At 45.4% G+C, this 17,983-nt stretch overlaps 1 protein-coding gene across 1 annotated transcript in view; it reads left to right on the top strand.

Moving 5' to 3' along the window:
- The window catches only part of SCNN1D (sodium channel epithelial 1 subunit delta), a 47,457-nt gene extending 29,854 nt beyond the window's left edge, over positions 1-17,603 (top strand). The window contains exons 9-13 of the mRNA XM_056543602.1: positions 6,561-6,639; positions 8,776-8,833; positions 11,080-11,135; positions 11,708-11,783; positions 15,334-17,603. Coding sequence (XP_056399577.1) covers positions 6,561-6,639; positions 8,776-8,833; positions 11,080-11,135; positions 11,708-11,783; positions 15,334-15,606 — 542 coding nt within the window. The 3' untranslated portion in view covers positions 15,607-17,603. The remainder of the gene's footprint in view (positions 1-6,560; positions 6,640-8,775; positions 8,834-11,079; positions 11,136-11,707; positions 11,784-15,333) is intronic.
- Positions 17,604-17,983: the final 380 nt, after the last annotated feature.

Here is a 17,983-nt window from a genome sequence, read left to right as displayed (position 1 = left end):
TATATATATATATATATATATATATATATATATATATATAAAGGTTTTGCCTGGAATACCCCTTTAATATATGCCATTAGGGACCAATAAGGAGGAGAAGGAGTCCTAGTATTCTAGCTGATTTTGAGAATTAAAGAGTACCTGTCATGATCTTGATACATGTTATAATCCTCCCAGGTCACTGCCCCCATCATGATAAACCACCCCTGCCTTTATTTTTATTATTTGTTAGTTTTCTATCTTGATATTGTTCATATTTTCATCTCCGTGAGCTCCACAGACAGGGAAGAGGCATCCCCCAGCAGGTGTGACATGATCTGAAACCCTGCTGGGGAGAACTTCCTCCCTCTCTCTGGTACACAGCCGAGAGTAGTTCAGTGTGAAATGAGCTGTGATTGGCTGAGGTCGCACACACCCCCTTCAGCTCTCTTGTTACGCCGAGCGCTCCGGGTCCCCGCTCCTCCCCGGAGCGCTCGCTACACTCTCTCCGCTGCAGCGCTCCGGTCAGATCCACTGACCCGGGGCGCTGCGATTCTGCTGCCAGCCGGGATGCGATTCGCGATGCGGGTAGCGCCCGCTCGCGATGCGCACCCCGGCTCCCGTACCTGACTCGCTCTCCCTCGGTCCTGTCCCGGCGCGCGCGGCCCCGCTCCCTAGGGCGCGCGCGCGCCGGGTCTTTGCGATTTAAAGGGCCACTGCGCCGCTGATTGGCGCAGTGATTCCAATTAGTGTCTTCACCTGTGCACTTCCCTATATCACCTCACTTCCCCTGCACTTCCCGGCCGGATCTTGTTGCCATTGTGCCAGTGAAAGCGTTCCTTGTATGTTCCTAGCCTGTGTTCCAGACCTCCTGCCGTTGCCCCTGACTACGATCCTTGCTGCCTGCCCCGACCTTCTGCTACGTCCGACCTTGCTTCTGTCTACTCCCTTGTACCGCGCCTATCTTCAGCAGCCAGAGAGGTTGAGCCGTTGCTAGTGGATACGACCTGGTCACTACCGCCGCAGCAAGACCATCCCGCTTTGCGGCGGGCTCTGGTGAAAACCAGTAGTGACTTAGAACCGATCCACTAGCACGGTCCACGCCAATCCCTCTCTGGCACAGAGGATCCACTACCTGCCAGCCGGCATCGTGACAGTAGATCCGGCCATGGATCCCGCTGAAGTTCCTCTGCCAGTTGTCGCTGACCTCACCACGGTGGTCGCCCAGCAGTCACAACAGATAGCGCAACAAGGCCAACAGCTGTCTCAACTGACCGTTATGCTACAACAGTTACTACCACAGCTTCAGCAGTCATCTCCTCCGCCAGCTCCTGCACCTCCTCCGCAGCGAGTGGCCGCTCCTGGGCTACGCCTATCCTTGCCGGATAAATTTGATGGGGACTCTAAGTTTTGCCGTGGCTTTCTTTCCCAATGTTCCCTGCATCTGGAGATGATGTCGGACCTGTTTCCCACTGAAAGGTCTAAGGTGGCTTTCGTAGTCAGCCTTCTGTCCGGAAAAGCCCTGTCATGGGCCACACCGCTCTGGGACCGCAATGATCCTGTCACTGCCTCTGTACACTCCTTCTTCTCGGAAGTCCGAAGTGTCTTTGAGGAACCTGCCCGAGCCTCTTCTGCTGAGACTGCCCTGTTGAACCTGGTCCAGGGTAATTCTTCCGTTGGCGAGTATGCCGTACAATTCCGTACTCTTGCTTCAGAATTGTCCTGGAATAATGAGGCCCTCTGCGCGACCTTTAAAAAAGGCCTATCCAGCAACATTAAAGATGTTCTGGCCGCACGAGAAATTCCTGCTAATCTACATGAACTTATTCACCTAGCCACTCGCATTGACATGCGTTTTTCCGAAAGGCGTCAGGAGCTCCGCCAAGATATGGACTCTATTCGCACGAGGCGTTTCTTCTCCTCGGCTCCTCTCTCCTCTGGTCCCCTGCAATCTGTTCCTGTGCCTCCCGCCGTGGAGGCTATGCAGGTCGACCGGTCTCGCCTGACACCTCAAGAGAGGACACGACGCCGCATGGAGAACCTCTGCCTGTACTGTGCTAGTACCGAACACTTCCTGAGGGATTGTCCTATCCGTCCTCCCCGCCTGGAAAGACGTCCGCTGACTCCGCACAAAGGAAAGACAGTCCTTGATGTCTACTCTGCTTCTCCACGTCTTACTGTGCCTGTGCGGATGTCTGCCTCTGCCTTCTCCTTCTCTACCGTGGCCTTCTTGGACTCTGGATCTGCAGGAAATTTTATTTTGGCCTCTCTCGTCAACAGGTTCAACATCCCAGTGACCAGTCTCGCCAGACCCCTTTACATCAATTGTGTAAACAATGAAAGATTGGACTGTACCATACGCTTCCGCACGGAGCCCCTTCTAATGAGCATCGGATCTCATCACGAGAGGATTGAACTTTTGGTCCTCCCCAATTGCACCTCGGAAATTCTCCTTGGACTTCCCTGGCTTCAACTTCATTCCCCAACCCTGGATTGGTCCACTGGGGAGATCAAGAGTTGGGGGCCCTCTTGTTCCAAGGACTGTCTAAGACCGGTTCCCAGTAACCCTTGCCGTGACTCTGTGGTTCCCTCAGTAACCGGTCTCCCTAAGGCCTATATGGACTTCGCGGATGTTTTCTGCAAAAAACAAGCTGAGACTCTACCTCCTCACAGGCCTTATGATTGCCCTATCGACCTCCTCCCGGGTACTACTCCACCCCGGGGCAGAATTTATCCTCTCTCTGCCCCAGAGACTCTTGCCATGTCTGAGTATGTCCAGGAAAATTTAAAAAAGGGCTTTATCCGTAAATCCTCCTCTCCTGCCGGAGCTGGATTTTTCTTTGTGTCCAAAAAAGATGGCTCCCTACGTCCTTGCATTGACTACCGCGGTCTTAATAAAATCACGGTTAAGAACCGCTACCCCCTACCCCTCATCTCTGAACTCTTTGATCGCCTCCAAGGTGCCCACATCTTTACTAAATTGGACTTAAGAGGCGCCTATAACCTCATCCGCATCAGAGAGGGGGATGAGTGGAAAACGGCGTTTAACACCAGAGATGGACACTTTGAGTATCTGGTCATGCCCTTTGGCCTGTGCAACGCCCCTGCTGTCTTCCAAGACTTTGTCAATGAAATTTTTCGTGATCTGTTATACTCCTGTGTTGTTGTATATCTGGACGATATCCTAATTTTTTCTGCCAATCTAGAAGAACACCGCCAGCATGTCCGTATGGTTCTTCAGAGACTTCGTGACAATCAACTCTATGCCAAAATTGAGAAATGTCTGTTTGAATGCCAATCTCTTCCTTTTCTAGGATATTTGGTCTCTGGCCAGGGACTACAAATGGATCCAGACAAACTCTCTGCCGTCTTAGATTGGCCACGCCCCTCCGGACTCCGTGCTATCCAACGCTTTTTGGGGTTCGCCAATTATTACAGGCAATTTATTCCACATTTTTCTACCGTTGTGGCTCCTATCGTGGCTTTAACCAAAAAAAATGCCGATCCCAAGTCGTGGCCTCCTCAAGCGGAAGACGCCTTTAAACGACTCAAGTCTGCCTTTTCTTCGGCTCCCGTGCTCTCCAGACCTGACCCTTCCAAACCCTTCCTATTGGAGGTTGATGCCTCCTCAGTGGGAGCTGGAGCTGTTCTTTTACAAAAAAATTCTTCCGGGCATGCTGTCACTTGTGGTTTTTTTCTAGGACCTTCTCTCCGGCGGAGAGGAACTACTCCATCGGGGATCGAGAGCTTCTAGCCATTAAATTAGCACTTGAGGAATGGAGGCATCTGCTGGAGGGATCAAGATTTCCAGTTATTATTTACACCGACCACAAGAACCTCTCCTACCTCCAGTCTGCCCAACGGCTGAATCCTCGCCAGGCCCGGTGGTCTCTGTTCTTTGCCCGATTTAATTTTGAGATTCACTTTCGTCCTGCCGATAAGAACATTAGGGCCGATGCTCTCTCTCGTTCCTCGGATGCCTCAGAAGTTGAACTCTCTCCGCAACACATCATTCCACCTGACTGCCTGATCTCCACTTCTCCAGCCTCCATCAGGCAAACTCCTCCAGGAAAGACCTTTGTTTCTCCACGCCAACGCCTCGGAATCCTCAAATGGGGTCACTCCTCCCATCTCGCTGGTCATGGGGGCATCAAGAAATCTGTGCAACTCATCTCCCGCTTCTATTGGTGGCCGACTCTGGAGACGGATGTTGTGGACTTTGTGCGAGCCTGCACTATCTGTGCCCGGGATAAGACTCCTCGCCAGAAGCCCGCTGGTTTTCTTCATCCCCTGCCTGTCCCCGAACAGCCTTGGTCTCTGATTGGTATGGATTTTATTACTGATTTACCCCCTTCCCGTGGCAACACTGTTATTTGGGTGGTCGTTGATCGATTCTCCAAAATGGCACATTTCATCCCTCTTCCTGGTCTTCCTTCAGCGCCTCAGTTGGCTAAACAATTTTTTGTACACATTTTTCGTCTTCACGGGTTGCCTACGCAGATCGTCTCGGATAGAGGCGTCCAATTCGTGTCTAAATTCTGGAGGGCTCTCTGTAAACAACTCAAGATTAAATTAAATTTTTCTTCTGCATATCATCCCCAGTCCAATGGACAAGTAGAAAGAATTAACCAAGTCTTGGGTGATTATTTGCGACATTTTGTTTCCTCCCGCCAGGATGACTGGGCAGATCTCCTTCCATGGGCCGAATTCTCGTATAACTTCAGAGTCTCTGAATCTTCCTCCAAATCCCCATTTTTCGTGGTGTACGGCCGTCACCCTCTTCCCCCCCTCCCTACCCCCTTGCCCTCTGGTCTGCCCGCTGTGGATGAAATTTCTCGTGACCTTTCCATTATATGGAGAGAGACCCAAAATTCTCTCTTACAGGCTTCTTCACGCATGAAGAGGTTCGCGGATAAGAAAAGAAGAGCTCCTCCCGTTTTTTCCCCTGGAGACAAGGTATGGCTCTCCGCTAAATATGTCCGCTTCCGTGTCCCTAGCTACAAGTTGGGACCACGCTATCTTGGTCCTTTCAAAATTTTGTGTCAAATTAATCCTGTCTCTTACAAACTTCTTCTTCCTCCTTCTCTTCGTATCCCTAATGCCTTTCACGTCTCTCTTCTTAAACCACTCATCCTCAACCGTTTTTCTCCCAAATCTGTTCCTCCCACTCCTGTTTCCGGCTCCTCGGACATCTTCTCTGTCAAAGAGATCTTAGCCTCTAAAAAGGTCAGAGGGAAAACTTTTTTTTTAGTGGACTGGGAGGGTTGTGGTCCTGAAGAGAGATCCTGGGAACCTGAGGACAACATCCTAGATAAAAGTCTGCTCCTCAGGTTCTCAGGCCCTAAAAAGAGGGGGAGACCCAAGGGGGGGGGGTACTGTTACGCCGAGCGCTCCGGGTCCCCGCTCCTCCCCGGAGCGCTCGCTACACTCTCTCCGCTGCAGCGCTCCGGTCAGATCCACTGACCCGGGGCGCTGCGATTCTGCTGCCAGCCGGGATGCGATTCGCGATGCGGGTAGCGCCCGCTCGCGATGCGCACCCCGGCTCCCGTACCTGACTCGCTCTCCCTCGGTCCTGTCCCGGCGCGCGCGGCCCCGCTCCCTAGGGCGCGCGCGCGCCGGGTCTTTGCGATTTAAAGGGCCACTGCGCCGCTGATTGGCGCAGTGATTCCAATTAGTGTCTTCACCTGTGCACTTCCCTATATCACCTCACTTCCCCTGCACTTCCCGGCCGGATCTTGTTGCCATTGTGCCAGTGAAAGCGTTCCTTGTATGTTCCTAGCCTGTGTTCCAGACCTCCTGCCGTTGCCCCTGACTACGATCCTTGCTGCCTGCCCCGACCTTCTGCTACGTCCGACCTTGCTTCTGTCTACTCCCTTGTACCGCGCCTATCTTCAGCAGCCAGAGAGGTTGAGCCGTTGCTAGTGGATACGACCTGGTCACTACCGCCGCAGCAAGACCATCCCGCTTTGCGGCGGGCTCTGGTGAAAACCAGTAGTGACTTAGAACCGATCCACTAGCACGGTCCACGCCAATCCCTCTCTGGCACAGAGGATCCACTACCTGCCAGCCGGCATCGTGACATCTCTGAACTCTACTGTACACTCTATACAATGTGCTGAGCTGAGGTCCCACCTGCATTTCCTGACTTTTGTCTCTGCCAGCCTGCTGCAGGAGACAATCTGCTGGCAGGACCAGAAGGAGGACCCCCTGGTGGCCAAACTTCAAGGGGTTAATTTAACACATAACTTATCAAAATGTTATTAATAAGTATATTGGAAAGGTAATTCAAATAGGCTTATCTATAATATATTCATTTTTATTACTAATGATAGGTACCATTTAAGTAACAGCAATGCTAGGAAAGCCTTTCGGCCCTTAAAGTCATCCAATGGTATACCTACCTAAAACAAAGTGAGCATAGCCAATGAAAGCTGAATGGGTGCTGCCACCTACAGTCTATTTTCCCACTGATCAATGTAGAATAGCCCCATGAAATAATGCTGTCAGGATTGTACACAGTGCTCGATCTTCTGGACCAATCTGGATCGCTGGTTATTCTGTTGTCATTCTCTTCATTTCAGGATATTGCTTTTATCGACTGTATAAGAATCTGCTAGATCACACTCATGACTGTTTTAAGAAGTGCCCAAAGCAGTGCAGGTAAAGTGATTTTTGGATTCCATTATAAATGAGGCTTATAAATGGGAATAGTATTGTATACCTGATGTTATATATATATATATATATATATATATATATATATATATGTATACAAATGTCAAATGTAAAATGTGTATTAGTTGACGCCCTTTTATGCTATCTTCCACAACTTTTTCATATAATCTGTGTAAGGATTTCACCCTGGGGATACCTCTAGGATCGTCCTTGACACAGCCACAGGACACATTTCTACTTCATTCTGCAGGCAAACAACAGTTCTTAATGCAAGTCTGGCTCCTCGCCAGCTTTATTAGACAGGTTGCAGGATAAATAAAAGCATAACACAGGAACAAACAAAATCCTAGACCATCCAGTCACTAACTAAACAACCCAGCATGCCCTGACTATCAACTGGAGGGCTTTTCCCTGCCAGTTAAAACATAAGTTTCCTGCAACCTTTCACTCACTGTTCACACACAACGTTTGCAGCCTCTTGCTGTGGGTACTAAGACTCCTTGTCTTGTCCACTTCACTGTTGTGGGTGTCACTCCAAGCCCTGGCTGTGTGCTCATCGCAAGGACCCCTGCCTCCCCCCACAGCCACCTTGCTGTCTTCTGGGGAGAGCCCAGACTATTCTGTTTCCTTTCCTTATATGCAGACTGCTGCAGGCCTCATTAATTAGGCACCTGATGAGCATCCCTGCTTGTTCACCTAGGATAAAGGACTGGGAAAAACACCCTTTCATTGCCCTCAAACCTGCCTCAATGCCACATCTGTTACTGCAAATAGACTTTTCTATATGAGAGTTGCAAATGCAAATAGTTGGAGAAGCTAGGCCAGTGTTTCCCAACCTGGGCACTTCCAGCAATTGCAAAACTAAAACTCCCAGCATACCCGAACAGCCTTCGGTTTTCCGGTTATGCTGGGAGTTGTGGTTTTGCAACAGCTAGAGGCACCCTGGTTGGGGAACACTGGATTAGGCATTAGCCTTGCAGAGGAAAGTTGGTATTAGATGGTGGCTACTGGTAGTAAGTAGGTTGGACAGCTTGAGTCTGCAAGAAGAGGAGCTGCATCCATCAAGCCTTTCTCTGTTCTTAGAAGGCTCCAAGCAGGAGACACCTACCTCTATGAAGTCCATATGCCATTATAAGGTCTATGGACAGGGGTAGTCTTCATGAGACAACCCTTCAAAGCGTACCTGTCATATCACAGAGAAAAAAAACCTTATATGTGTTACTCACTAAGTCATTCAGGTTCTTTACATGTCTTTTATATGTGTCTAGCTTTGGTATTTGGCTCACAAATGTCTCTGTTCTGCTTCTCACTCATTCTGACTTCCACTGCTTAGGAAGGAGCGTATCCTAGGCAAGCACTGAGCCTGCCCTCACTCACCATGCATTCACTTCCTTCCTGAGTCTGCTGTGCTGTGCTGGGTCTCTTCATCCAGTCACTGCAGGCTGCTCTGTAACCCCCTCCTCTCTGTTTTCATGCTGCAGTCTGATAATACAGGAGTGGGCACAGAGGAGTGCTAGTCCCGCCCTCACTTACTGGACTTTGTCCCAGCCTGTGCTTCAGCTGGGACAAAGATAATGCTGCAGTCGGACAGGATTATGTTCTGGGTAGTATGGGGACCCCTATTGGTCTTTTTTAAGACATGATTTCTATAAAAAGAAAATCCTATTTTTTATGAAGTATATTAAACTGGTTAGTGTTTTGTCAAGATGTACAACATATAAAATGTTTTTCATTTTGACAGTGCTCTTTTAAGTGAACACCTCCACAGTATAGAAAGAAAAGTTTAGAGACAAGAGAAAATACATTTATGTGCTAAAAAGTCTGTTTTCTGGGGGGTCTAGTCTGGCATCTGTCTTGGGGGTCTGGCTTTGGGTCAGGTCTGATACTACGTCTTGTTAGGGTCTGGGTTAAAGGGGTTGTGCGCTGCCCTGCAGTTCGGAGCTCCGCTCACAGCGTCCGGAAGTTCATTACTCCGAACGCTGTGTGCGGGCTTCCGTGTTCGCGGCCGTCCGGGCATGCTGGGAGTTGTAGTTTAGCAACATCTGGAGGTCCGCAGGTTGAAGACCACTGCTCTATACTCTATTATAGTGTGTCATAAATTCTGCATCTTTATTTTAACAGTGAAACAATGTATCAGCTGTCAGCAGGCACTGCTAAATGGCCAACATCTGTGTCTAAGGTGAGTGCTATTCCTTTATCTAGATCATTGTAGGCCTCAGCATTGAAAGGGGTTAACTCCTTAAGACAACCTCTGTAAGACACGTGGATGACGTAGTTAGAGTTCCCCCACTCTAAACGGGTCTGTATGGTCTCCAGGTCATTCAGTACGTAACATGTAGGCCGGACAAGACTTCTGGCCCTGTGATGACCACCTAACTGTTCAGCAGCTTTTTAGGAACAAGGTTGTTTTAACAGGGGTACTCCAGTGGGGAAAACAATTTTTTTTAACCCCTTAAGGACCAGGGGTTTTTCCATTTTTGCACTTTAATTTTATCCTCCTTACTTTAAAAAATCATAACTCTTTCACTTTTGCACCTAAAAATCGATATGATGTTTTGTTTTTTTTTGCACCACGAATTCTACTTTGTAATGACCCAAAAATCTACGACAAAACGTGAAAAAAAATCACTGTGCGACAAAATAGAAGAAGAAAAACAGCATTTTGTAACTTTTGGGGGCTTCCGTTTCTAAGCAGTACATTTTTCGGTAAAAATGACACCTTATCTTTATTCTGTAGGTCCATACGATTCAAATTATACCCTACTTATATAGGTTTGATTTTGTCGTACTTCTGGAAAAAATCATAACTACATGCAGGAAAATGTATACGTTTAAAATTGTCATTTTCTGAACCCTATAACTTTTTTGGGCTCATTTTTTGCGCCGTGATCTGAAGTTTTTAGCGGCACAATTTTTGTATTGATCGGACTTTTTGATCGCTTTTTATTTATTTTTTCATGATATAAAAAGTGACAAAAAATACACTATTTTGTGGTTTAATTAACAATATATTTTTATAATTTGGACATTTCCGCACGCGGCGATACCATATATGTTTATTTTTATTTTATTTTATTTACACAGTTTTTTTTTTTAGATCTATATGGGAAAGGGGGGGGGGTGATTCAAACTTTTATTAGGGAAGGGGTTAAATGATGTTTATTCTCTTTTTTTTTTTCTTTTTTTTTTTTTTTTGCAATGTTATAGCTCCCATAGGGACCTATAACACTGCACACATTAATCTTTTACATTGATCAATGGTTTCTCATAGGAAACCATTGATCAATGATTCTGCCGCTTCACTGCTCATGCCTGGATCTCAGGCACTGAGAAGTCATTCAGCGATCGGACAACAGGAGGCAAGTAAGGGGACCCTCCTCATGTCCTACAGCTGTTCGGGATGCCGTGATTTGACCGCGGCGATCCCGAACAGTTCCCTGAGCTAACCGGCATTGGTTTACTTTCACTTTAGACGCGGCGTTGAACTTTGAACGCCGCGTCTAAAGGGTTAATAGCGAGCGGCACTGCCGCGCACTATTAGCCACGGGTCCCGGCCGTTGTTAGAGGCCTGGCCCAACCCGCCGTGGCCCCTGCGTTATAGTAAGGGTTAGGACTTAGGATGTACCAGTATGTGTTTGGTCCTTAAGGGGTTAAAGGAGATGTCCGGTGCTCACTTTTTCTTATTTTATCCGTTCCGGGCTGAAAAATAAAAGAAAACAAATTTTCTCTTTCCTGCCTAGGCTCCCCCGGTGCTTCAGTACAGGTGTTCGGTCCCCGGGCTGTATTCTTCTTACTTCCTGTTAGCCCGGCACGTCACACGGAGCTTCAACCTATCACCGGCCGCAGCGATGTCCCGCCTCGGCCTGTGATAGGCTGAAGCTCCGTGTGACGTGCCGGGCTAACAGGAAGTAAGAAGAATACAGCCCGGGGACCGAACGCCTGTACCGGAGCACCGGGGGAGTGCAGGCAGGTAAGAGAAAGCTTATTTTCTTTTCTTTTTTTGCAGCCCGTAATGGATACAATAAGAAAAATGAGCACCGGACATGTCCTTTAAATCAACTGGTGCCGGAAAGTTAGACAGATTTGTAAATTACTACTATTTAAAAATCTTAATCCTTCTAGTACTTATCAACTTATCAGGGGAAGTTGTAGTGTTCCTTTCTGTCTGACCACAGTGCTCTCTGCTGACACCTCTGTCCGTGCTAGGAATCCCCATAGCAAACATATGCTGCTCTGGACAGTTCCTAAAATGGACAGAGGTGCCAGCAGAGAGCACTGGGGTCAGACTGGAAAGAACTACACAACTTTCTCTGGAGCATACAGCAGCTGATAAGTAATGGAATGATTAAGATAAAGGGAGTACCCCTATAAAAGACAAGTCCTCTATGATATCTCTATTTCAAGTATCTGCTTATCTTGTTGCAGGACTGGGTGACCGGAGTACTATCCAATAGGACTGGCTACAACAGGACTAGTAATAGGTAAAGTGTGACATCTATGTTCCAGTTACCAATACATTTATGTCCGTACATAATTGGTACAGAAAATCAGTACATGCAATAGATGGAGATATGTTTTTGAACCACCCTCTTTGGTAAAGTTTTTGGAAATTCTTTTGCATGTTTTTATTTTAGCTGAACTAGTTTTAGAAGATTGACAGCAATGCTGTGCAGATTTGATGCTACGATTAGAGATGAGCGAACTTACAGTAAATTCGATTCGTCACAAACTTCTCGGCTCGGCAGTTGATGACTTATCCTGCATAAATTAGTTCAGCTTTCAGGTGCTCCGGTGGGCTGGAAAAGGTGAATACAGTCCTAGGAAGGAGTCTCCTAGGACTGTATCCACCTTTTCCAGCCCACGGGAGCACCGGAAAGCTGAACTAATATATGCAGGATAAGTCATCAACTGCTGAGCCGCGAAGTCTGTGATGAATCAAATTTACTGTAAATTCGCTCATCTCTAGCTACGATGTTATAAATTGGTTAAAAAATGTGTAAACACATACAGTTCCAGAATATGAGATTACAACTTTTACTTTGATCTCTTCTAGAAATGATATTGCAAGGCTAAATGTATATTTCCAAGAACTGAATTTCCGCTCATTCGACGAAACCCCTGCAATAAACGTAAGTGTTTAGAGATTAAAGGGGTTATCCAGGAAAAAAAACTTTTTTTATATATATCAACTGGCTCCAGAAAGTTAAACAGATTTGTAAATGACTTCTATTAAAAAATCTTAATCCTTTCAGTACTTATGAGCTGCTGAAGTTGAGCTGTTCTTTTCTGTCTAATTGCTCTCTGATGACACCTGTATTGGGAACCGCCCAGTTTAGAAGCAAATCCCCATAGCAAACCTCTTCTACTCTGTGCAGTTCCCGAGACAAGCAGAGATGTCAGCAGAGAGTACTGTTGCCGGACAGAAAACAATAACTCAACTTCAGCAGCTGATAATTATTGAAAGGATTAAGATTTTTTAATAGAAGTAATTTACAAATCTGTTTAACTTTCTGGAGCCTGTTGATTTTCCTGGAATAACAATATAGCTCTGCTTACATGTTGGCGGCATTGTCCCACCATTAAATGATATTGCATAGATTAATGCTTCCCAACCAGTGTGCCTCCAGCTGTGGCAAAACTACAACTCCCAGCATGCCCGGACAGCCGTTGGCTGTCCGGGCATGCTGGGAGTTGTAGTTTTGCAGCAGCTGGAGGCACACTGGTTGGGAAACACTGGCATAGATCATACAAAAATAAACAATCTCCATTTATCTGCAGTAAATAAAATTAATCCATCCACTGATGAGGGCTGACATTTACTTTTATAGCATAGTGCCACCTAGTGTTCAAAGTAGATAGCTATGTGCACGTCCACATGATCTGAATGTGCTGTGTGCTTAGTCACTCTCCCCAAATGTGTCTGCATATCCTTGTTTCAGTGTAGAACAGCAGTATAGACCTTTAAAGGGGCACTCCGCCCCAAGACATCTTATCCCTTCCCCCCACAAACAGGCATCTTTATCCCCTATGCTTTGGATAGGGGATAAGCTGTCTAGGGGCGGAGTACCCCTTTAATAAAGTGGATCCCATAATACTTATCTTCAGGTTAAAGGGGTACTCCGGTGGAAGACAATTATTTTTTAACCAACTGGTGCCAGAAAGATTTGTAAATTACTTTCTATTAAAAAAAAATCTTCATACTTCCGGTACTTATCAGCTACTGTACGCTACAGAGGAAGTTCTTTTCATTTCAAATTTATTTTCTGTCTGACCACAGTGCTCTCTGCTGACACCTCTGTCCGTGTCAGGAAGTGTCGAGAGCAGGAGAAAATCCCCATAGTAAACCTCTCCTGCTCTGGACAGTTCCTGACATGAACAGAGGTGTCAGCAGAGAACAGTGTGGTCAGACAGAAAAGAAATTCAAAAAGAAAAGAACTTTCTCTGGAGAATACAGCAGCTGATATGTACTGGAAGGATTAAGATATAATAGATGTAATTTACAAGTCTGTTTAACTTTCTGGCACCAGTTGACTTAAAAACAAAAAAAAATTCCACCGGAGTACCCCTTTAAGTACTATAGCTGCCAGAAGAAGAAGGAGACTGATTCAGCCCCCAGCATTGCAGATTTGCAGCAGCACTAAAAGGGGAACAAAGAAAGCAAAAAACAGATGAGAAATGTATATTTTTTATTTGCTAGAAACTCTGCAAATTATTTTAAAACTGTTTTTTTTTTTTTTACTTTTTGGTACTTATGAGTTCAAGAATAATACATTTAGGCCGCTTTCACACTAAAAAGTTGCTCCGTTTTAAAGACCCCTTATAATGTCCCGTTAAGAAAACCCTTAAAAACCACCGTTAAACGGCCATTACAAAATCCCATTCAAGTCTATTGGATTTTTACATTATCCGTTTTCACCCGTTATAGCCGTTATGAATAACGGACATTATTTGTGACGGAAGAAAAAAACGTTACATGCACTCATTTTTCTTCCATCACAAATAATGTCTGTTATTCATAACGGCTATAGTGTGTGAAAAAGGATAATGTAAAAATCCCATAGACTTGAATGGGATTTTGTAACGGCCATTTAACGGTAGTTTTTTAAGGGTTTTCTTAATAGTGTTGCTCGCGAATATTCGCAATACGAATTTTATTCGCGAATTCGCGCATATTCGTGAATATAGCGCTATATATTCGTAATTACGAATATTCGTATTTTTTTTTTTTTTTCACAGTACACATCACAGTGATCACCCCTCTCTGCTTCCAGCTTGTGTGGTGTAAAGAAGGCTCTAATACTACTGTGTGAGACTGGCGTGCGAATTTTCGCATATGCAAAAATAAAACGCGAATATTACGAATATGCGAATATCCGCGAATATATGACGAATATTCGTCCATATATTCGCGAATATTCGCGAATTCGAATATGGCCTATGCCGCTCAACACTATTTCTTAATGGGACATTATAAGGGGTCTTTAAAATGGAGCAATCTACAGTGTGAAAGGAGCCTTAGATATGGCACTCTATCCTAAGAAGAAAAAGCAATAGCCCTGAACTGAGTTCAATCAGAATAAGTTCCAAATGTCCTCCTTCCAAACATATTATCCCATTCCATCTGACATTGGCATGAAGAGGTGCAACTGCAAGATGGAAAGGCGGGGGGGGGGGGGCCTCTCAGCGGATAGCACTAAATCACAGACACTAGTGATCCCCCCCATCCTGACAAATCTGAATGGCCATGTCCTTTACGATCAATTTTATTTTATTGCTCCAGCGTGTCAGATATGAAAACACTAGGCAACTTTGCAAATCGTTTTTAGAGAAGTTCTAGTTCTAGTTACCCTTTTCTAATATACTTCTTAAAAAATGTATCACTTATTTATAGAAATCATGGCTTATAAAAAAAAAGACCACTAGGGGTCCCCATACGATCCGGAATCCTGTCTGGGTGCGGCATCATCTTTGTCCCAGCTGAAGCACAGGCATGGATAAAGTCTAGTAAGTGAGGGCGGGACTGGCAGTCCTCTGTGCTCACTCCTGTCCTATCAGACTGCAGCATGAGAACAGATAGGAGGGGGTTACAGAGTAGCCTGCAGTGATTGGATGGAGAGACCCAGCACAGCAGACTCAGGGAGGAAGTGAATGCATGGTGAGTGAGGGCAGGCTCAGTGCTTGCCTCGGACACTCCCCTTTCTGAGCAGTGGATCTCAGAATGAGCGAGTAGCAGAACAAAGGGGTTTGTAAGCCAAATACAGAAGCTAGACACATAAAGCATCTGCATGAACCATTGAGTAACATATAGAAGGATGTTACGCTTTAATCTGCTTACAGCTTAAATGGAACTGTACTATGTCTCTGTGTAAAGGAAAGCAAACAGTTCTGTAGGCTGCGGCCATGTTCTTTTCTATAGATTAGCAAATAGTATTGGACAGATGAAAGGTAACATAACTGCAGGATCATGCTCTACATTGAATTTTTTGCAGCTTGTAGCTATGGAGAAATATACATCTGCATAGGAGCTGTAGACCCAAAATGGTAGGAAATTTAAAAAAAAATTAACAAAAAATGTATAAATACAAAATTGCCTTATTGTTTAAGAGAATTAGAGCAATAAAAAATGACTGCAAATGTTTAAAACTAATAACTATTATTTATGTGTTTTCATGTTCACAGATTTTCAATCTGCTGTCTACTATGGGGAGCCAATGGAGTTTCTGGTTTGGATCTTCAGTGCTGTCAGTGGCCGAGCTGGCAGAGTTGGTGTTTGACGTGGCCGCCATGTTGATCATAATTGGCTACAGTAGGTATAGAAAGAAAAAGGAAGAAACGCAGAATGTGAATGTATACGTCATCCCGACAGATGGAACGTCCAACCTCGATGAAAGAACTTTAACCAACAACTATAATGCACCCAACTACCGAGACTGCAAGATAGACTCAAAATAGACTAAACCTGCATAGATCTAATGATGTGATTACAGAAGGACTGGTAGGAGGGTAACGGGATGTTCCTCTCTCATGTACACGTTCATGTACAGAACAAATAGACCTGCAGTTTGTCATGGTCAACTGGGTGAGGCCAGCGGGACTGGACTCCAATGATGATGTAATATACAGTAGATACAGGGTTGTGTACTACTAAATGGGTGCGAGGGTCAAAATGTGCAGAACACATATATAGTAGCTTGTTGACCTCCATTTTTGGTTATTTGGCATAGTTACAACAAGGAGAAAGCGTATATAGATCAATAGAACTAATTTTATTGTACATATATGCAATTCACAAACATTTAAAACAGTAAAATAGGAAGAAAATATATAGATATCCAATCATATATATAGTAAACTCCGGGGATAACCCAATAGAGAAAGGAGATATGGAGGCCAGAATAATAGTAGCAGATACATGGGTCCTATTGTAAATCAGTATATACGGTGCTTAGGACTTAAAGTGCAAAGCTGCATAAAGTGCTATTTCCAGATTGGCACCCTGGTAGTATTAAATATATTGCACATATAGTGGGACAAGTCAGGCTAACACAAAGATACAATACAATAACAAGTGCCTAGTGGCTAAAATGAAGGCCTCCAGCACCCAACATTTCGTCACCAGACTTCTTACCTTACTACTGGGGTGACACACTGTAACAAACCTCCTCCTCATGTAATCACATTACTTCTGGGGTGACACACTGTAACAAACCTCCTCCTCATGTAAATTACCTTACTACTGGGGTGACACACTGTAACAAACCTCCTTCTCATGTAATTTCCTTACTACTGGGGTGACACGCTGTAACAAACCTCCTCCTCATGTAATTTCCTTACTACTGGGGTGACACGCTGTAACAAACCTCCTCCTTATATTATTTCCTTACTACTGGGGTGACACACTGTAACAAACCTCCTCCTCATGTAATCACCTTACTACTGGGGTGACACACTGTAACAAACCTCCTCCTCATGTAATTTCCTTACTACTGGGGTGACACACTGTAACAAACCTCCTCCTCATGTAATTACCTTACTACTGGGGTGACACACTGTATCAAACCTCCTCCTCATGTAATTACCTTACTACTGGGGTGACACACTGTAACAAACCTCCTCCTCATGTAATCTCCTTACTACTGGGGTGACACACTGTAACAAACCTCCTTCTCATGTAATTTCCTTACTACTGGGGTGACACGCTGTAACAAACATCCTCCTTATATTATTTCCTTACTACTGGGGTGACACACTGTAACAAACCTCCTCCTCATGTAATCACCTTACTACTGGGGTGACACACTGTAACAAACCTCCTCCTCATGTAATCTCCTTACTACTGGGGTGACACACTGTAACAAACCTCCTCCTCATGTAATTACCTTACTACTGGGGTGATACACTGTAACAAACCTCCTCCTCATGTAATCCCCTTACTACTGGGGTGACACACTGTATCAAACCTCCTCCTCATGTAATCTCCTTACTACTGGGGTGACACACTGTATCAAACCTCCTCCTCATGTAATCTCCTTACTACTGGGGTGACACACTGTAACAAACCTCCTCCTCATGTAATCACCTTACTACTGGGGTGACACACTGTAACAAACCTCCTCCTCATGTAATCACCTTACTACTGGGGTGACACACTGTAACAAACCTCCTCCTCATGTAATTACCTTACTACTGGGGCGACACACTGTAACAAACCTCCTTCTCATGTAATTACCTTACTACTGGAGTGACACACTGTAATAACCCTCCTCCTCATGTAATCTCCTTACTACTGGGGTGACACACTGTAACAAACCTCCTCCTCATGTAATTACGTTACTACTGGGGTGACACACTGTAACAAACCCCCTCCTCATGTAACCACCTTACTACTGGGGTGACACACTGCATCAAACCCCCTCCTCATGTAATCTCCTTACTACTGGGGTGACACACTGCAACAAACCCCCTCCTCATGTAATCTCCTTACTACTGAGGTGATACACTGTAACAAACCTCCTCCTCATGTAATCTCCTTACTACTGAGGTGACACACTGTAACAAACCTCCTCCTCATGTAATCTCCTTACTACTGGGGTGACACACTGTAACAAACCTCCTCCTCATGTAATTTCCTTACTACTGGGGTGACACACTGTAACAAACCTCCTCCTCATGTAACCACCTTACTACTGGGGTGACACACTGCAACAAACCTCCTCCTCATGTAATCTCCTTACTACTGGGGTGACACACTGTAACAAACCTCCTCCTCATGTAATTACCTTACTACTGGGGTGACACACTGTAACAAACCTCCTCCTCATGTAATCAC

This window comes from Hyla sarda, chromosome 10 (assembly GCF_029499605.1).
Source record: "Hyla sarda isolate aHylSar1 chromosome 10, aHylSar1.hap1, whole genome shotgun sequence".
In the NCBI taxonomy this organism is placed as follows: Eukaryota; Metazoa; Chordata; class Amphibia; order Anura; family Hylidae; genus Hyla; species Hyla sarda.
Note: the sequence above shows the minus strand (reverse complement) of the source record. Positions and strands in the feature narration are given on the sequence as shown.